This window comes from Typopeltis vanoorti, chromosome 7 (assembly GCF_054136105.1).
Source record: "Typopeltis vanoorti isolate ZY-2024b chromosome 7, IOZ_Tvanoo_1.0, whole genome shotgun sequence".
Lineage (NCBI taxonomy): Eukaryota > Metazoa > Arthropoda > Arachnida > Uropygi > Thelyphonidae > Typopeltis > Typopeltis vanoorti.
Genome location: NC_143555.1, coordinates 43973454 through 43992421, shown reverse-complemented (window position 1 = coordinate 43992421; position 18968 = coordinate 43973454). Strand labels below are relative to the sequence as shown.

At 35.4% G+C, this 18968-nt stretch overlaps 1 protein-coding gene across 1 annotated transcript in view; it reads right to left on the bottom strand.

Annotated features, from left to right (window-relative positions):
- The window catches only part of mIF2 (mitochondrial translation initiation factor 2), a 342241-nt gene that overhangs the window by 261771 nt on the left and 61502 nt on the right, over positions 1 to 18968 (bottom strand). Inside the window, exons 5-6 of the mRNA XM_090395599.1 lie at positions 8908 to 9025; positions 5100 to 5260 (exon numbers count right to left, since the gene is read on the bottom strand). Coding sequence (XP_090251725.1) covers positions 5100 to 5260; positions 8908 to 9025 — 279 coding nt within the window. The remainder of the gene's footprint in view (positions 1 to 5099; positions 5261 to 8907; positions 9026 to 18968) is intronic.

The following is an 18968-nucleotide window of genomic DNA, read 5'->3' as shown; positions in this document are numbered from 1 at the left end:
CCTGCCAACCTGGCAGAGAACCCTTATTTTGCTAATCTTTCCTCTCCCATTCTGCTTAGGTGACCATACCACCTGAGATTAGCTCTGCTAATGCATTCCTGGATGCTGACAATATCAAGTTCTTTCCTAATATCCTCGTTTTTAATATGATGTTGCCATTGATGCCATAAGTTTGAACCTAATCTTTCTCAGGACTTGCATATCTGCAGTCTCTAGTCTTTGGTCAAATGTTTTACTTCTAACCCAGCTCTCAGATCCATAAGTTAAAATTGCTTTGGACACTGTCTTGTATACAGCTAATTTCTCTCTTATTCCATATAAATTTATTCAGTCGACTTCCTACCATACCAGCTTTGTTGATTCTGTTGCCTATTTCCACATTTAATTTACCATCTGCACTTGAATTCATTTGGCATCAGAAGCTTGGAGAAATTACTTCTTGGTATGAGACTTAATGCAGACAGTCAGGGAAACTAGAGAGGAATGAGGAAAATGTATGTGAAAGTTCAGCTATGGTATACAAACATGATAAAAATATAAATGCCTTTGAACATGGTTATGTATGTGGCGAAGGAGTGGAAAAATATGCTTTGGGTTCGGACCTTTTAAGTATGTCTGGAGAGGGAAAAGAGAAAATTCTAGAACAAGACCAAATACATTGCATATCGAATTATAAGAATAGGCTAGGTTGTAATTTATTACGTCTATACACAAATGCCAGGAGCATTAGAAACAAAGAGGTTGAGTTTGTTGTTTTATTGAATACGATGTGGCCTAAGATTGCTGGCATTAGTGAACCCTAGCTATCAGAATCAGATATGGTAAGTGGGGTCGAGTGTAACGGATATACTATTTTTAGGAATGACAGACGAGATAGGAGAGGAGGAGTGCTACTAATGATATCAGATGACTTAAGTCCAGTTAGGGTAGAAATACAAGAAAACAATGATGGTAAAAATGTCCCATGTAGTGATGAGTTTGAGTCTATTTGGTGTGAAGTGGAGGTTAACAGAATGAAATATATGATGGAGTGTTGCTACAGACCTGGCAGCTCAGTTGTAGGGGACGAAGAAATGCATCGCCAATTTAGCCTTATGGGTACCAAGCAAATGATCATTATGGGTGACTTTAATTTTCCAAACATTGATTGGATAGAAGAGAAATCTCACGATCAGAAAGAACAGGAATTTATTGAATTGTCGTGAGATAACTTTTTCAAGCAGCATGCGAAAGAAGAAACTTGCGGTCAAAGAGTGTTGGATTTGCTCATAGCATCAGAACGATCTCTGTCAAGAATATGGCTATTTTACCAATTGGTGACAGTGATCATGCTGTTCTTTCTTGGGAAGTATCCACTTGTATTGAAGCTCCGATTAAATCAGGCTGCATGCTGAATTACAAAGCTGGAAATTATGATCAACTTAGGAGAATACTATCTTTGGTCCCATGGTATCAGTTACTGAATGGAAAAAATGTCAACAATGCATGGGAATCTTTGAAAAAGTGCTTGAATGAGACAGTATCTGAATGTATCCCTAGTGTTCAAAGAATAAATAGGTTGGGAGTGAAATGGATGTGCAGCCTTATTAAGCTAGAGATCCACAAGAAGAAGATGATGAAGAAATAATATCATGAGAATAAGAGTGAGAGGAGTTATGAAATATATAAAGCTCAGGCCAGAAAAATAATGAGTATTGTGAGAAAAGCTAAAACAGAGTATGAAAAGGAATTGGCCATGCAAGCTAAAGGCAATCCAAAAGAATTTTATCGTTATGCTGTAAGCAAAAGAAAGAATGAATGTGGAAGAATAACTTTATTGAATGCAGATGGTACACGAGCGTCGGAAGCTAAGGAGATTCTTCAGTTAATGAGTGCTCACTTTGCTAAGATATATCAACCAGGTGTATGTAGAATGCTGCATAGTGCTACTGCTACATTGGATGAAGAGTTATAGATCCATGAAAATGAGGTTGAAGAGCTCTTGCATAACCTGGATAAGAATTTGTCAATAGGGACAGGTGGAATATCTGCCCGTTTGTTAAAGGAATGTTCAGCTGAATTAGCTAGGCCTTTCAGTCTGTGAAAGGCCTAGCCAATGTCTTGAGTTATATTTGTATAACTCAAGAGTTATACAAATATAACTCTTGAGTTACATTTGTATAACCTGAGACCACAGGAATGGAAGGAATATATGATAGTTCCATTGCACAAGGGTGGTGCAAAAAGTGATTTCTCTAACTACCGACCCATTAATATCTCTGGTGTGGTAGTGAAGATTTTAGAGAAGTTGGTAAGAACTCGCATACAGAAATGGCTAGACAAGCATTCTATACTCTGCAGGGAACAGCATGGGTTTACAAAAGGAAGGTCATGTTTTAGCAATTTGCTCATATTTTATAATAATGTTATGGCCGAGTTGGATAAAGGGAATGGATACACTATGATAATGTTGGATTTTTCTAAGGCATTTGATAGGATACCACACGATAGGCTGTTGTGTAAACTGGAGAATATGGGATTGGAACATAATCTATTGACTTGAACAGGGGATGGTTGACAGACAGATATCAAAAAGTGGTATACAGTGGTGTGAATCTGCCAAATTTAAGGTAACCCATGGTGTACCTCAGGGTTCAGTCCTTGGGCCATTATTGTTCAATCTATACATTAATGACATCAATCAGGGTCTATCATCAGATCTGCAATTGTTTGCTGATGATGCGAAGATAGGCATGGCAATCAGGGATGCTACTGATATTCAGCAATTACAAAATGATTTGAATAGACTGGAAATCTGGGCAAATAAAAATGGCTGTCAGTTTAATGTTAGTAAGTGTAAAGTTATGCACTTTGGGGTGATTTGAATTCCTGCGGCATATTATATTAGCGGGGTTATGCTACAAGAAACTGAAGAGGCAAGGGATCTTGGTGTTTTGGTGGATAAGAATTTAAAGTTCAAAGGTCACATAGCAAAAGTTGCAAATACAACTCAGAGGATAATTTCTATGCTGAAGCAAACCTTGACATGTAAGGATAAGGAAGTAATTTTGCCTCTTTATAAGGCTTTGATAAGACCACGCTTGGATTACTGTGCGCAGATTTGTTCTCCTGGGTTTCAAGGGAATAAAGAAGCTGTGGAAAGGGTGCAAATAAGAGTTACAAAGATTATATCCGGATTATGGGATTTACATTATGAGGACAGATTGCAAGTATGTGGATTACAGACTTTGGTAAACAGGAGAAAGAGTGGGTGATATGATAGAGGTCTATAAACTTTTGAATGGGTGTTATAACATTTCAACTGATGAAATTTTTTGTTATATGGAAGGTGGGGAGAGAACACGGGGGGGGGCATGGCATCCATGGAAGTTAAATTTATTTGCAGTCAAGAAAAGGGTAAGAGCTAGGTTTTTCTCCCAGAGTGTAGTGAATGAGTGGAATAATTTGCCCTTAGGGCTAGTGAGTGCATTTAGTATAAATGAATTTAAGGGAAGGTATGATAGCTGGGTTGGGTAATTTACAGCCTCCCTCGATGAGTCCTTGACTCCCTGGAGATCTCAGATGATAATAATAATAATAATCTTCACTAAAAACCATGCCTAAGCAGCTGAAATGTTTTACTTGTTCCACAGGTTCTCCCTTCACAATGCAGTTGATATTTTCAATGTTTCCGTTCATTTTCATTGTCTTTGTCTTTTTAATGCTGACCTTCATACCATATCTAATCTATTACAACAGTCACGGAATCTTGCAGACTTGTAGCGGATTTATTTAGAAGTATAACATCATCAGCATAAAGCAAAGATCTGAGATTAACATCTCCAATTTTGATATCAGGTTTAATACCACATTCCTTCATAATGTGATCAATATAGATAATGAATAACAGAGGAGATAATGTACATCCTTGTCTGACACCAGATTTAACATTAAACCATCTTCCTGTACTTCCTTCAATTCTAACTGCTGACTTACAACTCAAATAAAGACTACATATTGCTTGATATAGTGCCCCATTAACACCATATAACTGTAGCATTTTGAATAGCTTCTCTCTCTTGGCAACTTGTCATATGTCTTTTCCAGATCGACAAAACTTAAATACAGATCTTTATTATATTCCCATGATTTCTCAACTATCTGGAGTAAAGTGAAAATCTGATCCTGACAGCCTCTATTTGGCCTGAATCCAGCTTGTTCTTCACCAAGCTTCTCTTCCACAATCCTCCTCAACCGTTTCTCCAGTATACTTGTATATATCGTACCAAGAACACTCAGTAATGGAATGCTTCCATAATTCTCACATTCAGTTTTATTTCCCTTTTTATATATGGGTGCTATGAGAACTCTACTCCAATCATCTGGAATTCGTCCCTCTGTCCAGGCCTTCTGAACTATGCAGTGAAGCCACTGTATGACGTTTATACCTCCATACTTGAACATTTCAGGTTAAATATCATCTATTCCCGCTGCCTTTTCACATTTCAGGATTTTGATGGCTTTTTCTGCTTCATGTATGGATATGTATTCCTAATTGTAATATAAAAATTGTAATATATATATGTATTCCTAATTGTAATATAAAATAATTTAAAAACTAAGATTAAAACATGTTGTTCACATAGCAGTTAAAAGCATCTCCAATCATCATCACGCATTCTTCTTCTTGAAGAAGAGATCTTGTCTATAGTGACATCATGGTGAACAAAACAAGTAATATGAGCTAATTACATTGGGAGTGTGCTACTAGAAACTACACTGATATTGTATTCTCCTTGAAGGGCCACAAAGGCATGAAAGTTCGTACTAACATACTAGACCAATAAAGATAGTTGAACCTAGGAGAGGATATATGTATATGGGGAAAAAAAAGCATGATGGCAAGAAAAAAAGTTATACTAAATTATCCATATGAAAGAAGGAATTGAAAGGCTCTGAATGCCAATACCACTCACTGTGTTGAAAAAATATTCCTGTTCAAATTAACTAATGGTTTGAACAGGAATGTCTTTATTTGCTTGGAGTTTATTATGAGAATTAAAATAATCTTGATTATCTAATTAAACAAAATATAATTCTTATATACAAATTTAACTTACCTGTAAAGGCACCAATATGTTGTGTTATACCACCATGTTCTTGTTTGGCAACTGAAGTATGTCTGAGTGAATCAAGCAGGGTTGTTTTACCATGATCAACATGACCCATAATTGTTACCACGGGTGGACATTTTACTAGCTGACTTAAATCGGGTGGTGGCCTAACAAAAATTTCATTAAGGACTTAAAGTACACAGTGACAAGAGATTTCTAAATGTTTTTTATTAAATATATTTAGAATTCAAATATTTCATACACTAACAAAAGGAAAACCAATTAACAGTGCAATACTCTAAATGACAAGTACACTAGTTAATAAGCTTAATTAACTGGGGTTTATAATTTGATAAACTATCAAATTCACAATGTGTTTTGATTCTAGTTCTAGCTTTTTTTTTTTTTTTCTCAATATGAAGAACATCAGAACATGAGCCATTAAAAATAGCAAAATGAATGACTTCTGTAAGTAATACTATCTCTATCTAGTATTGCTTGTTGTTGATTATCAGAATACTTGAGATCTAAGTTACTACAGTATCTTAGGAATTTCCACATGTGATGAATTTAAGCCTTGATTATTTTGGGTGAGCAGCCAACTTCATTCAATTCTTTGAAATAATATTCCAAGAAATTTTCTGGGAAAAAAACATGAGCCATTAAAAATAGAAAAATGAATGACTTCTGTAAGTAATACTATCTCTATCTAGTATTGCTTGTTGGTGATTATCAGAATACTTGAGATCTAAGTTACTACAGTATCTTAGGAATTTCCACATGTGATGAATTTAAGCCTTGATTATTTTGGGTGAGCAGCCAACTTCATTCAATTCTTTGAAATAATATTCCAAGAAATTTTCTGGGAAAAAAACATGAGCCATTAAAAATAGAAAAATGAATGACTTCTGTAAGTAATACTATCTCTATCTAGTATTGCTTGTTGGTGATTATCAGAATACTTGAGATCTAAGTTACTACAGCATCTTAGGAATTTCCACATGTGATGAATTTAAGGCTTGATTATTTTGGGTGAGAAGCCAACTTCATTCAATTCTTTGAAATAATATTCCAAGAAATTTCCTGTTAATTAAGGCATTCTGAAATTTGATCAAGAACTATACAATATTCCCCTCTTCTTCAAAAGATCAAATTTACCACTGATATTGAAAGCAATAATAAATTTTACAAAAACCAGATGGTGGAATATATATCTAGAGATCTATTCATATTAGCGATTATCTCTATGCACAACATTTTCCCCACTGCTCTAGCCAAAAATTCAGAATCATTAATATTCTGGAGGATAGAATATTTTACAAATATAATTTTTTTAAATATTTTAAAATATTTTAAAATAAGAGAGAGAAAACTGTGATCCATCACACAATCTTAAACAGATTGTGTGATGGAAATAAAAAGAAAAGAGGAAAGGATTAGGTCATCCCTGGAAGTTGAATAAAAAGTGTGAGAACAAGGAAGTAAGGAATTTTTCAAAAGGGCTAATGTATTGGTGAATTTGTAGATTGGCATAGCAGCAGCTAATGTTAACCTTTCACAGTCAGTATTCTGTATGGAGTTAATAATGTGATGCACTGTTTTGTGGCACTATGGTGGGCTTTAATAATGAGGGATAATTACTTCCTCAACCCAATATCCACTATTTGATGATAGTGAACACTGGCTTAACTATCAGATAGTGGATATTGTATCCAAAAGTTGAGACAAATGATCTCTGTATCTCATGTTGAAGGCTTAATGGAGTGAAACAGCAGTAACTCTCATATTTTATTTGTCATCTTCACTAAAATCTTTTCTAATCACATGAAATATTTTACTTGTTCTATTGATTCTACAATCAGGATGCAGCTGATGTTTTGTATGTTCCTGTCAAGTTTCATAGTCTGCCTTTTTATTGCTAATTTGCAGTTTATTCGGTTTAGTTAGGGAATCCAGAAAAGTGGTACTGGATTAATTTAAAAGTATAAACTGCACAAAGTAAAGAGCCAAGATTAACATCTTCAACTTTCCTTCATAACATGATCCATATAAACCATGATTAAGAGTGAAGATATTGTTCTCCTCTGTCGTTAAGCTCTCCGTATCCAGAGTCCCATCACATCTTTTTTATCTACTACGAACTGTCCTATTTTAGCATTAAAACCTCCCATCACTATCATGAATTCTCTGTTTTTTGATCTATCTATTTTCTGTTGTAGTTCGTCATAGAAATTTTCTATTTCTTCCTGATTACTGTCTAGTGCATATATTTGGATTATTTTAATTATTTGAGCTCTTTCTTTTGCTTGAAATTTAGCTGTGATTATTCTGGGAGATACTGGTTTTATTGAAGCATCTAATATAAAAAAATTGCCTGTTCTCAGTTGACACACTTGCTACCAAGTTTGGAAATGCCTCTGCAAGCAATGGCATCAATTACAACTATTCACTTTGAGGTGAAGAACATCGGTTCCGTGGCCATGCAGCCACACACACACACACACACACACACACAAGCCTAATATCAGCAAGGGCAATGCCAAGTGTTGGGTGGAATTCCCCATTTCTGATAGGGAATCTTAATGCTGCTGCAGCCTACGATGACGTTCTAGATAATTCTGTGCTTCCAACTTTATGGCAACAGTTCAGTGAAGGTCTCCTGTATCAACATAACAATGTCCCCATCCACAAAATGAGATCTGTGCAGGAATGGTGTGATGAGATGGGTGTAGAAGAACTTGACTAGTCTATATAGAATCCTGATCTCAACCCTATGAAACACCTGTGGGATGAATTGAAATGTTAATTGTGAGGCAAGCTGAATTGCCGATATCAGTGACTGACCTCACTCATGTTTTTCTGGGAGAATGGAAGGAAATTACCACAGAAACATATCGAAATCTGGTGGAAAGCCTTCCCATATTATAGCAGCAGCAGATGAACCAAATCTATATTCAAACCTTTCATATCAGAGTGAGAGTTGGAACAAGCAAGTGGATATATCTGATCAAATAGTGTACCTTCATATCATAATAGCATTTCAATTTACCTAGTATCATTACAACATTATTGTGAACACTGGGTGGAACTGGTCACCCTATTTATCACTACACTAAGGTCTTCATGAAAGTAGTCTAAATTTATAACTAGTATTTTACAATTTATCAGTTTTAGCTTTGCTTAAAAACTTTTCAAGGAAATAATTTCCATTCTGTTTTAATGAAACTCTTTTCAATTGCTTCACCTTTTAATATTTTTCTAATCAAAGATCCAACAAATAAACACACACACACATATACATACAAATTCCTTAATCTATAGTCACAGAGGTCTGACCAGAATGAACAGTTTCCTATTCCAGATGTGTCTGTCATTAGAATCCACTGCTGCTTTATGCTATTGTATTCCACTTCTATTAAGGTTTTGTTTGATACCGCCAATCCACCTCATTCAGGGGCCTCCCTTTTCCTAATAATTTATGGTCCAAGTATGCTGTATATCTCTTGAGGTATCCTATCCTATAATATCAACATCTTACTTCATCAAGTATAAAATAATGTTGTAATTATCGTATATTTATAACAGAATTATCGTCTTCACAGTAGCTGACCCTTAAATGGGAGAATTTTAAATTTTATATTATTCATATATAATGAGTATTTGCTTTTTCTCATCATTTTAAAATACAGCAGCATACTCCAAACATGATGTAGAGAAGAGTTAAAGAAAAATTTTATAAAATATGAAAAAGAATTTCTCTATTAATTCAAGAAAAAAAAAAATTGTATCCATGATCTGACGGTTTAACACTTACCTTCTTTCAGCATCTATGACTTTTTTCCCTTTATCTTCATTGCTAGGATAATTTATAATTTCACATCGATACCCCAACAGCTTTGCAATGTTTTGCAAAATATCAAGTTCAACAATGGCTATTCAAAATAGAGAAAAGGTTCACTACTCAAAAAGTTTAAAATGTAGTTATGTAGAACAAAAAAAAACAGAGCAAAATGATCAACTTACCATTATACAATTCAGTTTCTAGGAATTTCATTTTAGTTTTGCTTTTTTTTCTCTTTTTTAAAATAAATCATTAATTGTTATGAATACTAGAAGTACAAACACTGGATGAAATTTTGATTCAGACACAGTCACCAACCATCATTATATCCAGTTTAAAATAATCTGTCATAATGATTAATTATTACCAAATGCTTTTCTTCAAAGGAGAAATCATTCTTGGTGTAAGACAGTAATTCTATGTAGATCTGCTTATTACAACATTCTAAAGACAGTAAATGTTATTAACAGCTAACCTTTTTTTTTTTTTAAAAATTGATGTCAGATTATCATGGACAACAGATACAAAAATGGACAAAACCCTAAACTAAGGCATATCATTCTTTATTACTGTATTGTAACTCATACAGGAGACCATAGGAATAAGGATAAAATACTCTATTCCTATAGGATTAACTACTCTACAGCAAAGTCTACAGATAATCTATTTAGCCACTTATGTACAGTAAGTATGAGATCTTTCATGGTGAGATTGACAACATAAAAAAAGACACTTGTCAAATACCAATGTTTGAATGCTTTACATTTTATGGCAACAAAAACAAATGCTTTTGTTGTCATAAAATTCAAAAGGAAAAAAAAGCATCTCCACTGATTCATTAGTTTTATCCAGCACATTTTGCATCATGGGATACTCAAACAATTAATGAAAAGTCAACAGCTTCAATATATGAGTACACTATTCTTTCTTCTAAGGTTACATGGTCATTAGCGGTCAGCATTCATTGTAAAGAATTTGTGGAGACAAAAACACAGAGTAATTGCTTTACTTATAATTATGAAAATAACATTCAACCTTTCGACCTCTGTATCATCAGGAAAACATACATATGCACAGGGCACAAGCTACATGACACTACACACAAGTAAGATAAATCCAAATTCTTTGTTAATCGTTTACCCTAGTCTGACCTCTGGTGGAAAAAAAATAAATAATAATAAATTATACATAAATATAAATTAACAAAATAAAATAAATAAAAATAAAGTTTTATAGAGGAACTACATTCAACACATCTCTACAGGCCTCTTATATTAAGGTTTTCTTGTGTTGGGGGTTCTGCCATCATGTTCTGGATGCTATATAGGTTGCTGATGGGTCCTCCAGATTCTTGGAATTACCAATCCATCATTCTTGTTTAGATTCTGATGATGTTTCATCATCTCACAAGCCTCTTGGAACTTTCTTACAAACAGGTTTTGGTGTGATATAGGGACTTGGTGCCTTTCCAGTTGATTCTGTGACATGTTTGAAGTGCATGGTCTACCAGGTCTGTTTTACCATAGTGGAGGAATTTAATGCATTTATTTGTCTTTTCTTATTGGGATGGTGCATCCTGTTTCATCTATGTAGAGTGGGAAATGATACTACTGTTCTTACACAGAACATATTTCTGCCTGATATCATGGCCCTCTTTGCACATATACTTCACTCCAGGTATTTTGTGTGGCAAAATAATTTCTACCTGCAAAAAGAAGGTATGACCATGGATCCAACACTCTCCCCCCCCAAGCTAACTTTTACATGTGGAAGATTTTGAGAAATGAGCTCTAGATTCTGCAAGCCTACAGCCCAAATTCTAATCAGATATGACGATGATATTTTCACCATTTGAACCCAGAGTCGCAAAACATTAAATACATTCCTAAGCCACCTGAACAAAACACAAATATATATCCATCAAGATTGAAAACAACACTCTCTTCCTTTTCTAGACACACTTGTCACACATCTTCCTCAAGCTGCCTTTCATTCATGGTTTACCTCAAACCTACACACTGGCCAATATATTATACAAAAATTCATACCACCATTCAACACAAAAACTAGGGGGAGGGGGGGTCATCAGTAATATTAAGCATAAAACCCTAACAATTTGCTCAGTGAGCAGATGCTGAAGAACAAATAAGAAATTATTAGCCAAACATTTATAAAAGATGGCTACAACAACAACAACCCAAAAAAATTTCAAAAGATCCTCCATAATACCACCATTAAAAGCAATTAATAACTTTGAATTTTGTAAACCCACCCAGGGGTTTACAAAATTCAGTGCACCTGCAACCTACCCTACATAGGGGAAACAGGGAGCACCATCTCAATAAGAAAAGATGAGCATAAATGCCATTAAATTCATCCACTATGGTAAAACAGACCTGTCAGACCATGCACTTCAAACATGTCACAAAATCAACTGGAAAGACACCAAGTCCCTACACCACATCAAAACCTGGTTTGAAAGAAAGTTCAAGGAAGCATGATGGATTAGTAATTCCAAGAATCTGGAGGATCTATATGTGCACCTATGTAGCATGCAGAATATGAAGACATAGCCCCAACACAAGAAAACCTTAAATTAAAGATGCCAAGAAATTATATTCTTGGCATCTTTATTGGCTTATTATTTTAGTATTTGTTTAGGACAGGGGTCGCCAAACTTCTTTGACTGTCGACCCCTTCAAGAGTTTCTTGATTTTTTATCGACCCCCTCTATTTTACTATTAGGTAATTATAATAGAACAAGCAAAAAAAAAAAAAAAGATGCTTATGTGAATTTTTAGATTGTTTATTTTATAGTTACAGTGTTTATCGCATGTATAATATAGTATATATTATTATATTAGCTTAACGTCAAAGGGATATGTTTTTGACGTCCTTCTTAACATTACTTATTTGATAGGAGGGATAAATAATATAAAATATAAAATTTAATTTAGATAACAAAATAACAATAATACAATCTTCCTTATATATATATATATATGAAAATAAAACTTGAATAAAAGAGCCAATGGGCTTCACTTCAGCGATGTAACATTATTTAAATGAAGGGGATATTAAATCCCAGATTCAGCATGAAACTCTTTGATTCCGATCTTTGAGTTTCTTATTTGACTTTGAAATAATGTGGGATTTAATATCCCCTTCATTTAAATAATGAAAATAAGACTTATTTTCATTATTTAAATGAAGATTAATGAAAATTAATCTGTTGGAATTACTTTACAATTTTTTACTGCCTTAAGATGTTTTCTTCTAGTCAAAATGTAGTCAATCTGTGAACTATTGTAGCCACTTTTAAATGGTATCAAATGCTCTTCCCTCTTACAGAAAAAGGAGTTCACAATTTCCAGATCAAACACTACTGCAAAGTCCAAAATCCTCTCTCCTTCCTGGTTCATCATTTCCACACTCCATGGCCACCATGCACCCTTCCACAGTCCCTATTCTGTCTCTCTATGTATCCATTCAAGTCTCCTCCGACAATCACCATCTCGTTTTCTTCCGGTTCCCTCATTTCTTTATCTAGCACATTCCAGAACTCATCTTTCTCCTCTGCTGTACAGCCAACTTGTGGGGCGTATACACATAAGACGACCAGTTGCTCTTCTCCAAGATTCAGTTTCATTCGCATGATCCTGTCATTCTTCCTACCCACTTCCAGTACTTCACTCTTCGTTCTGCCACACACCACAATTCCGACACCATTTCTTCCCTCTTTATTCGCTCCAGAGTAGAACAATTTATACCTGTCTCCTAGTTCCTTCACCTTTTCTCCCTTCCACCTTGTCTCCCGCACGCATAAAATATCCAACTTCCCCTTCCTCATCATGTCTGCCACCTCTCTTCCCCTTCAAGTCATGCTTCCAACATTCAACGTTCCCACTCGCAATATTCTCTCCACTTGCTGGGCTCACTTCTTTAACCACAAATGCCCTTGATGTGGTAGCCCTCGTCCACTTCTCACAGTTGTAAGTCACTTAAGGAGTACGCCCTAGCCCTTGTATCACTTTCTTTTCGACTCATTTAATCATATCTAGAGCTGGCAGTGAAGTTTTATGACCGGATGCCCTTCCTGATACCATTTATCCAGGCTTGGGACCGGCACCTATTGGGGCTAGCTTGTCCCCTTCGGTGGCTGCAATAGGCAAAATGACATAGCAAGACAGGAAAGATTCACCCCTAGCCCTCAAATACTCTAATAGCATTGGGGGTAAGGAGCAAGAAGAGAAGAAAGAAGGGTAGAGGACCAGTCTATAGATAATATTACAGATGTATATTACATGAAGTAAGGCATGGTCCAGCATCAGGTACCTCGGGTTTGCCATGCCCGTACTCACTAAAGTGAGCCCATGAGGTATTCTGTAAGAACTGCAATTTCTATATTTTCTTCATTTAAAATTTTATCTTATTCTTCTTCTTTATTGTGCTATGCTTCTAATGTTCCATGTAGCATATTTCACCTCGTTTTTCTTTTTCCAAAGTTTAACCAGGATAAATGATTAACAAAGCATTTAGATTTAGCTTACTTTTGTGTAGATTCATATAGCTGGTGTTCTGTGCATACGTATGTTTTCCTGATGATGATCTCAATACAGAAGTTGAAATGTTGAGTGTTATTTTCATAATTATAAGTAAAATAATTACTCCAACATGTATTTTTGTCTCATTAAATTCTTCACAATGAATACAAGTAGACTAGTTGTAAAGATACTTCACACACACACACACACACACACACACACACACACACACACACACACACACACACACACACACACACACACACAAACTTTGTTTGCTTATGCTTGGGTAAAGGATTAAAACCAGGATATAATTTTTTGTCAAATGTAATATATCTCATAAACTAGCATTTGCTAATTTAATTTCCTATAACCATCACTGATCTGGAGTATTTAATAATATGGTGATATATCTATTAACTACTTGTATATAGAAAATATATGATTTGTATTGATTTAACTTTGCTATCTCCCTGGGTCTGGCTTCCACATAATATTGATAATATATTATTATCATGTCAAGAACTATACAACACTTGCGCAGTATCTATCATACTTTGTTTTGAACTCATTTGCATCCTTTTGGAACATCACATCTCAAAAGCAGCTATCATTTTCCTATTAGACTTCTTATTCCAAATCTCACATTCATAAGTCACTGTTGGAAAAACAGCTGCATCCAAAATCCTCAACTTTGTTCCCGTGGAGATAGATCCATCCTTCCAGATTTTAGACAGTCTCTGACTGTTGTTTTAGCCATTCCTAATCTTCTTCTGATGGCTTCTGAACAGCAATTCTTCACATTAATAATGGATTCCATGTACTCAAACCTGCTGACTTCCTCAATTCTCTCTCCACTGAAGTACACTTGTTTCTCAGGAGCTTTCCTGACTGTATTTCCTTTGAGAATCACAATCTTTGTCTTGCTAGGATTCAGCTGAAGTCCTCTGTTCTTACTTATCTCGTTAACTATGTCAAGAATTTATCCTAGTTCTTGTCATTACAGTAAAGTACTGATTTCTTCCAGTCTCTAGGCCATGATTCTGCCTCCCATATCCTTGTAATCAATTGATGACACTTATCCCACCATTCCCTTAATTAACTTTGCTGGAATTCCATCTGCACACAGGATCTTATTGCTATTAAGCTGTTTAACTGCTCTTTCAACCTCATGCCTGAGTCGAGGAGGGTCTAAATCAAAATTTTCCTGGTGAGAGGGCTCCCTTCAAATTTTCTTTATCCTCTCTGTTGTACAGTTCCTCAACAGTTTTCTTTCCACCTGATTTTGATTTCCAGTTCTTCTGTTAGGACTGCTCCATTCCTGTCTTTGACGACATTCAATTTGGGCTTAAACTTCTGCTTTAGGTCACAAACTAAATGAAACATCCTTTAATAATTGTACCTCCTCATCTGGAACTCACATTTGTTAGTATAAAACTTTTCCTTGTCCTGCTTGATGACTCTTCTGACTTCTTTATGCAATCTCTCACATTCTTCAGTCCCTGTGTCTTTTTATTTCTCCAACAGCCTTCTTTCAATTAGATCCCACATTGAATCTGATATATATATGGGTCTCTTGGTCTTCTTATTGGGCTGATCCTATATTATAACCTCAACTCCTTCTCAAAGCATTTCTTGTGAGTTTTCCTCACTAGTCTCCAAAAATTATCCAACTGAGTTGATGTTTTTTCTGTGAATTCACTACAAATTACTCTGACTCCAGTCTAGTGAGATGTGCCTGACTTGGAAGGTTTCAGAGTGTTAGTCTTACTAGCTGATGGTCAGTACTGCAGTCTGCTCTAGGACAAGTATGCAAATCAGAGATGCTTGTCTTCCACTGAGAGCCAGGATGTAATCTATACACAAATGCTAGAGACATAATTATAGTAATGGGGGATCTAAATGTTAAAACAGGAAATGACTGTACAGGTAGAGAGAGAGGGATTAATGAGAAAGGAAGATATAGGAAATATAAATGAGAATAGTGAGATATTACTGAGTTTTTGCATAGTGAATGAAGAATTTTTTTAGTAATACGAGGATCCATCTTTAAGCATAAAAATGAACTTAAAGTAACATGGAAAGAAGCACCAGATGGAAAGACATGTAACCACACTGACCACATAATGATACAAAAAAAAAAAAAAAATGGAGAGGATCTCTTTTGAAGATGAGAGGAGCAGATGCTTATACAGTTCATTTTTTTTAATAATAGGAGAAATTCAAATATGATTCTTCTTCTTTAAGTGCCATCTCCTATCAGAGGTTGGCAACCACTTTGGCAAATTTTGAGCGATCCTCAGTCACTCTGAACAGTCCCTCAGAGCTCATGCCAGTCCACTGTCTGATTTCTGCCAGCCAAGATTTTCTTTGCCTTCTTTGTCCTCTTCTTCCATTTATCTTCCCTTTTTTAAGTATCTTATATTTTTTGTTACAAAGTAGGTGACCACGATATGCAGATTTTCTTCTTTTTATGGTATCTATAAATTCATGTGATTTCCCTATTTGTTCCAGTACTTCTTGATTGGATGTTTTTGCTGTTCTAGGGATTTTTAACATTTGTCTGTATAACCACATCTCAAAGGCTTCAAGTTTTTATTTTATTTTTTTAATTGATGTCGTCTTCAAAGTCCAAGTTTCTGCACCATACAGAAGTAGAGACAGTGGCGCACCCAGAGGGGGGCCCAAGGGACCCAGGCACCCCAAGAAAAGGAAAAAACACTAAAAAATTTCCAAAAATCGTTTCCTAATTAAAATTCGTTTTTTTTATTTATGTTGTGTGCTACTTATGAATTAGCAATCACTGCAGATGCTCAGTTATAGGTCGTATGCAATGTGTAGTGTGTATTCGCAAAACATCTACTCAACTGGCCCCCCCCAAAAGGTTAAATCCTGAGCACTCGGCCCCCTCCAAGATTAAATCCTGAGTGCGCCACTGAGTAGAGACCATACATAGATTAATGATAAATAAGATTAATGACCATAAAGTAATGGGTAAATATAGAACATATAACATAAACAAAAAATTTGGAACTAAAAAGAAAATATGCAATAAAGATTATGAAGTTCTTACTCAGACCAGATGGAAGGAGCATGAAGAATGAGAAGCATTAAAGAAATGTAGACAGATATTAAAAACATATACCATGAAGCTACAGAAATAAATACTAGGAGTGTGTAGAAAAAGAGACAAAGAAGAATGCATATGAATAGACTGAACTGAATAGAATATTAATAGCTGAACAGAATGAAATGCATAAGTAAATTAGCCAAGCAAACAGGAAAAGGGTGATCATTATGAGTGATTTTAATTATGGCAATATAGTTTGGAATGACAAGATAGCAATTGGAAGTAAAGAAAATGAATTTCTCAAATTTTTGAGGAACAACTATTCCAGACAGTATGTAACAGAGGGTACGAGACAACTGACAGAGTCTTCGATTTGGTCATTTCATCAGAGGATGTCATTATATGAGGTGTCAAATCTCTCTGACAAGTTGGTGGAGAATGACCCTGACCATGAAGTGATTACCTGGATGGCTGCCAGTCATGTGAGGACTTCTGTGAAGTAAGAGTACATGTGGAACTACTACAAGGCTAGGGATTATGAGAATCTCAGGAGACAACTTGCAGCTGTAGCATGTAATAAGGAGTTGGGTAGAAAGGAAATCAATGCTGCTTGGGTATTATTCAAGAAATAAATAGTAGAAGAAATGTCTAAATGTATTCCAAGGATCAGAAGATTAATAATAAGGTAGGTGTGAAATGGATGAATGAAGGAATGATGAGATTTAAGCATGCTATATAGAGAAAGAAGAAATTATGGAGGCAACATAAGATGAGTGCTAATAATCAATTCTGTGAGAGTACAAAGAACAGCCAATTCAGCCATCACTGTATTATAAAACATGAGCAAGTTACTCAGGCATGATCTACCCTTCACAAAGCCATGCTTCCCCTGATCAGTCGGTAATGTGCAACAGCAGTCTTGGAGCCTCCTTTAGGCAAAGGAACTATTTTCCCCTCTTTCCACCCTCAGGACTAACCCAGAGCTGAGACTTAAATTAAACAATATGGTCAAGGGCACTGAAAATTCCTTTGCTGCTTCACATAAGACTTGAGCTGGTATACCATCCAATCCCACATGTATAAAGCAACTTGACGGTTATTTTGAACACCAAAGACTACCTAATGAAGATCACTGATTTAGTTTCAGACATGTCAACCTATCTCGTATTGGATGTAGATCCAACTACAAAAAATCAAAGACTAATTTCCTATTATGTAATATGACAAGGTGGCCTTCAGAATTACAATGAAGTCTAAAATCTCTACACCCATTGATGCCATATATTTATATGCTCCACCAAAAGTGCACAAAGTTGGAGTTCCGCTCCATCCGATTGTCGACGGTAGAAATTTTCCGACATATATACCAGCTAAATATCTAGCCAGTCTTTTGAAAGATAACATAAAGAAATCGGATTCGTTCATAAAGAACTCTAAGCATTTCACAGAAAAATTAAAAGGCATCACCATCTTAAATACAGATATACTTGCAAGTCTTGACGTAGTGTCGTTATTCGCAAACATACCTGTTGAAGAAGTTATCAAGATCATAGAAAATCTCTATTCACATGACATAGTTCAGCTCTTTTGCCATTGCCTCAAATCAAATTATTTTCAAGTAAATAACACTATTTATGAACAACTTGATGGCTTAGCCATGGGCAGTCCCTTGTCACCTCCCTGCGCTGATTTGTTCATCGAAAAACTAGAAGTAAATCCAAAGCCATTGATTTGGTGGAGATAGGTAGATGATATATTCATTATTTGGAAAGACACAGAAAACACCTTATTTGAGTTCCTTACAAAAATAAATTCCTTATACCAGAAAATAAAGTTCACGTTAGAGCTGGAAAAGAACAATCAATTACCTTTTCTAGACACTATAATAAAGAAACAAGAGAATGGACAAATCCAGCTCACAATATATCGAAAACCTACAGACACTGGACGTTACCTACATTTCAAATCAGCTCACCATTATGCACAAAAACTCAGCATTATACATAAGCTTAAAAACAGAGCAACCAATATTATCTCAGAAGAAAAAGATCTCCTTAACTCACTCACTCTCATATCTCAAACACTGGTAAACAACGGCTATCCAAAAAATATAATTCAAAAGATTCTTCATAGGAACAATCCACCGCAACTACCTCCTGTCACACAATATGCATCGTCTATTGCCATCCCTTATGCCGGCTCAGTTTCAACAAATATAGCCAAACTGATGAGGTCTTTACGTCAGAGTTGCTCTTAAACCTGTCAAACTATACGACACATCTTAAGATCTCCTAAGGACAGTAATGCCTTTTACAAATACACAGGTGTATACAACATCCCATGTTCCTGTGGGTTAAATTATGTAGGCCAAACTTCAAGAAGCTTAGAAATTCAAAAAAAAAAAACACAGGAGATATTAA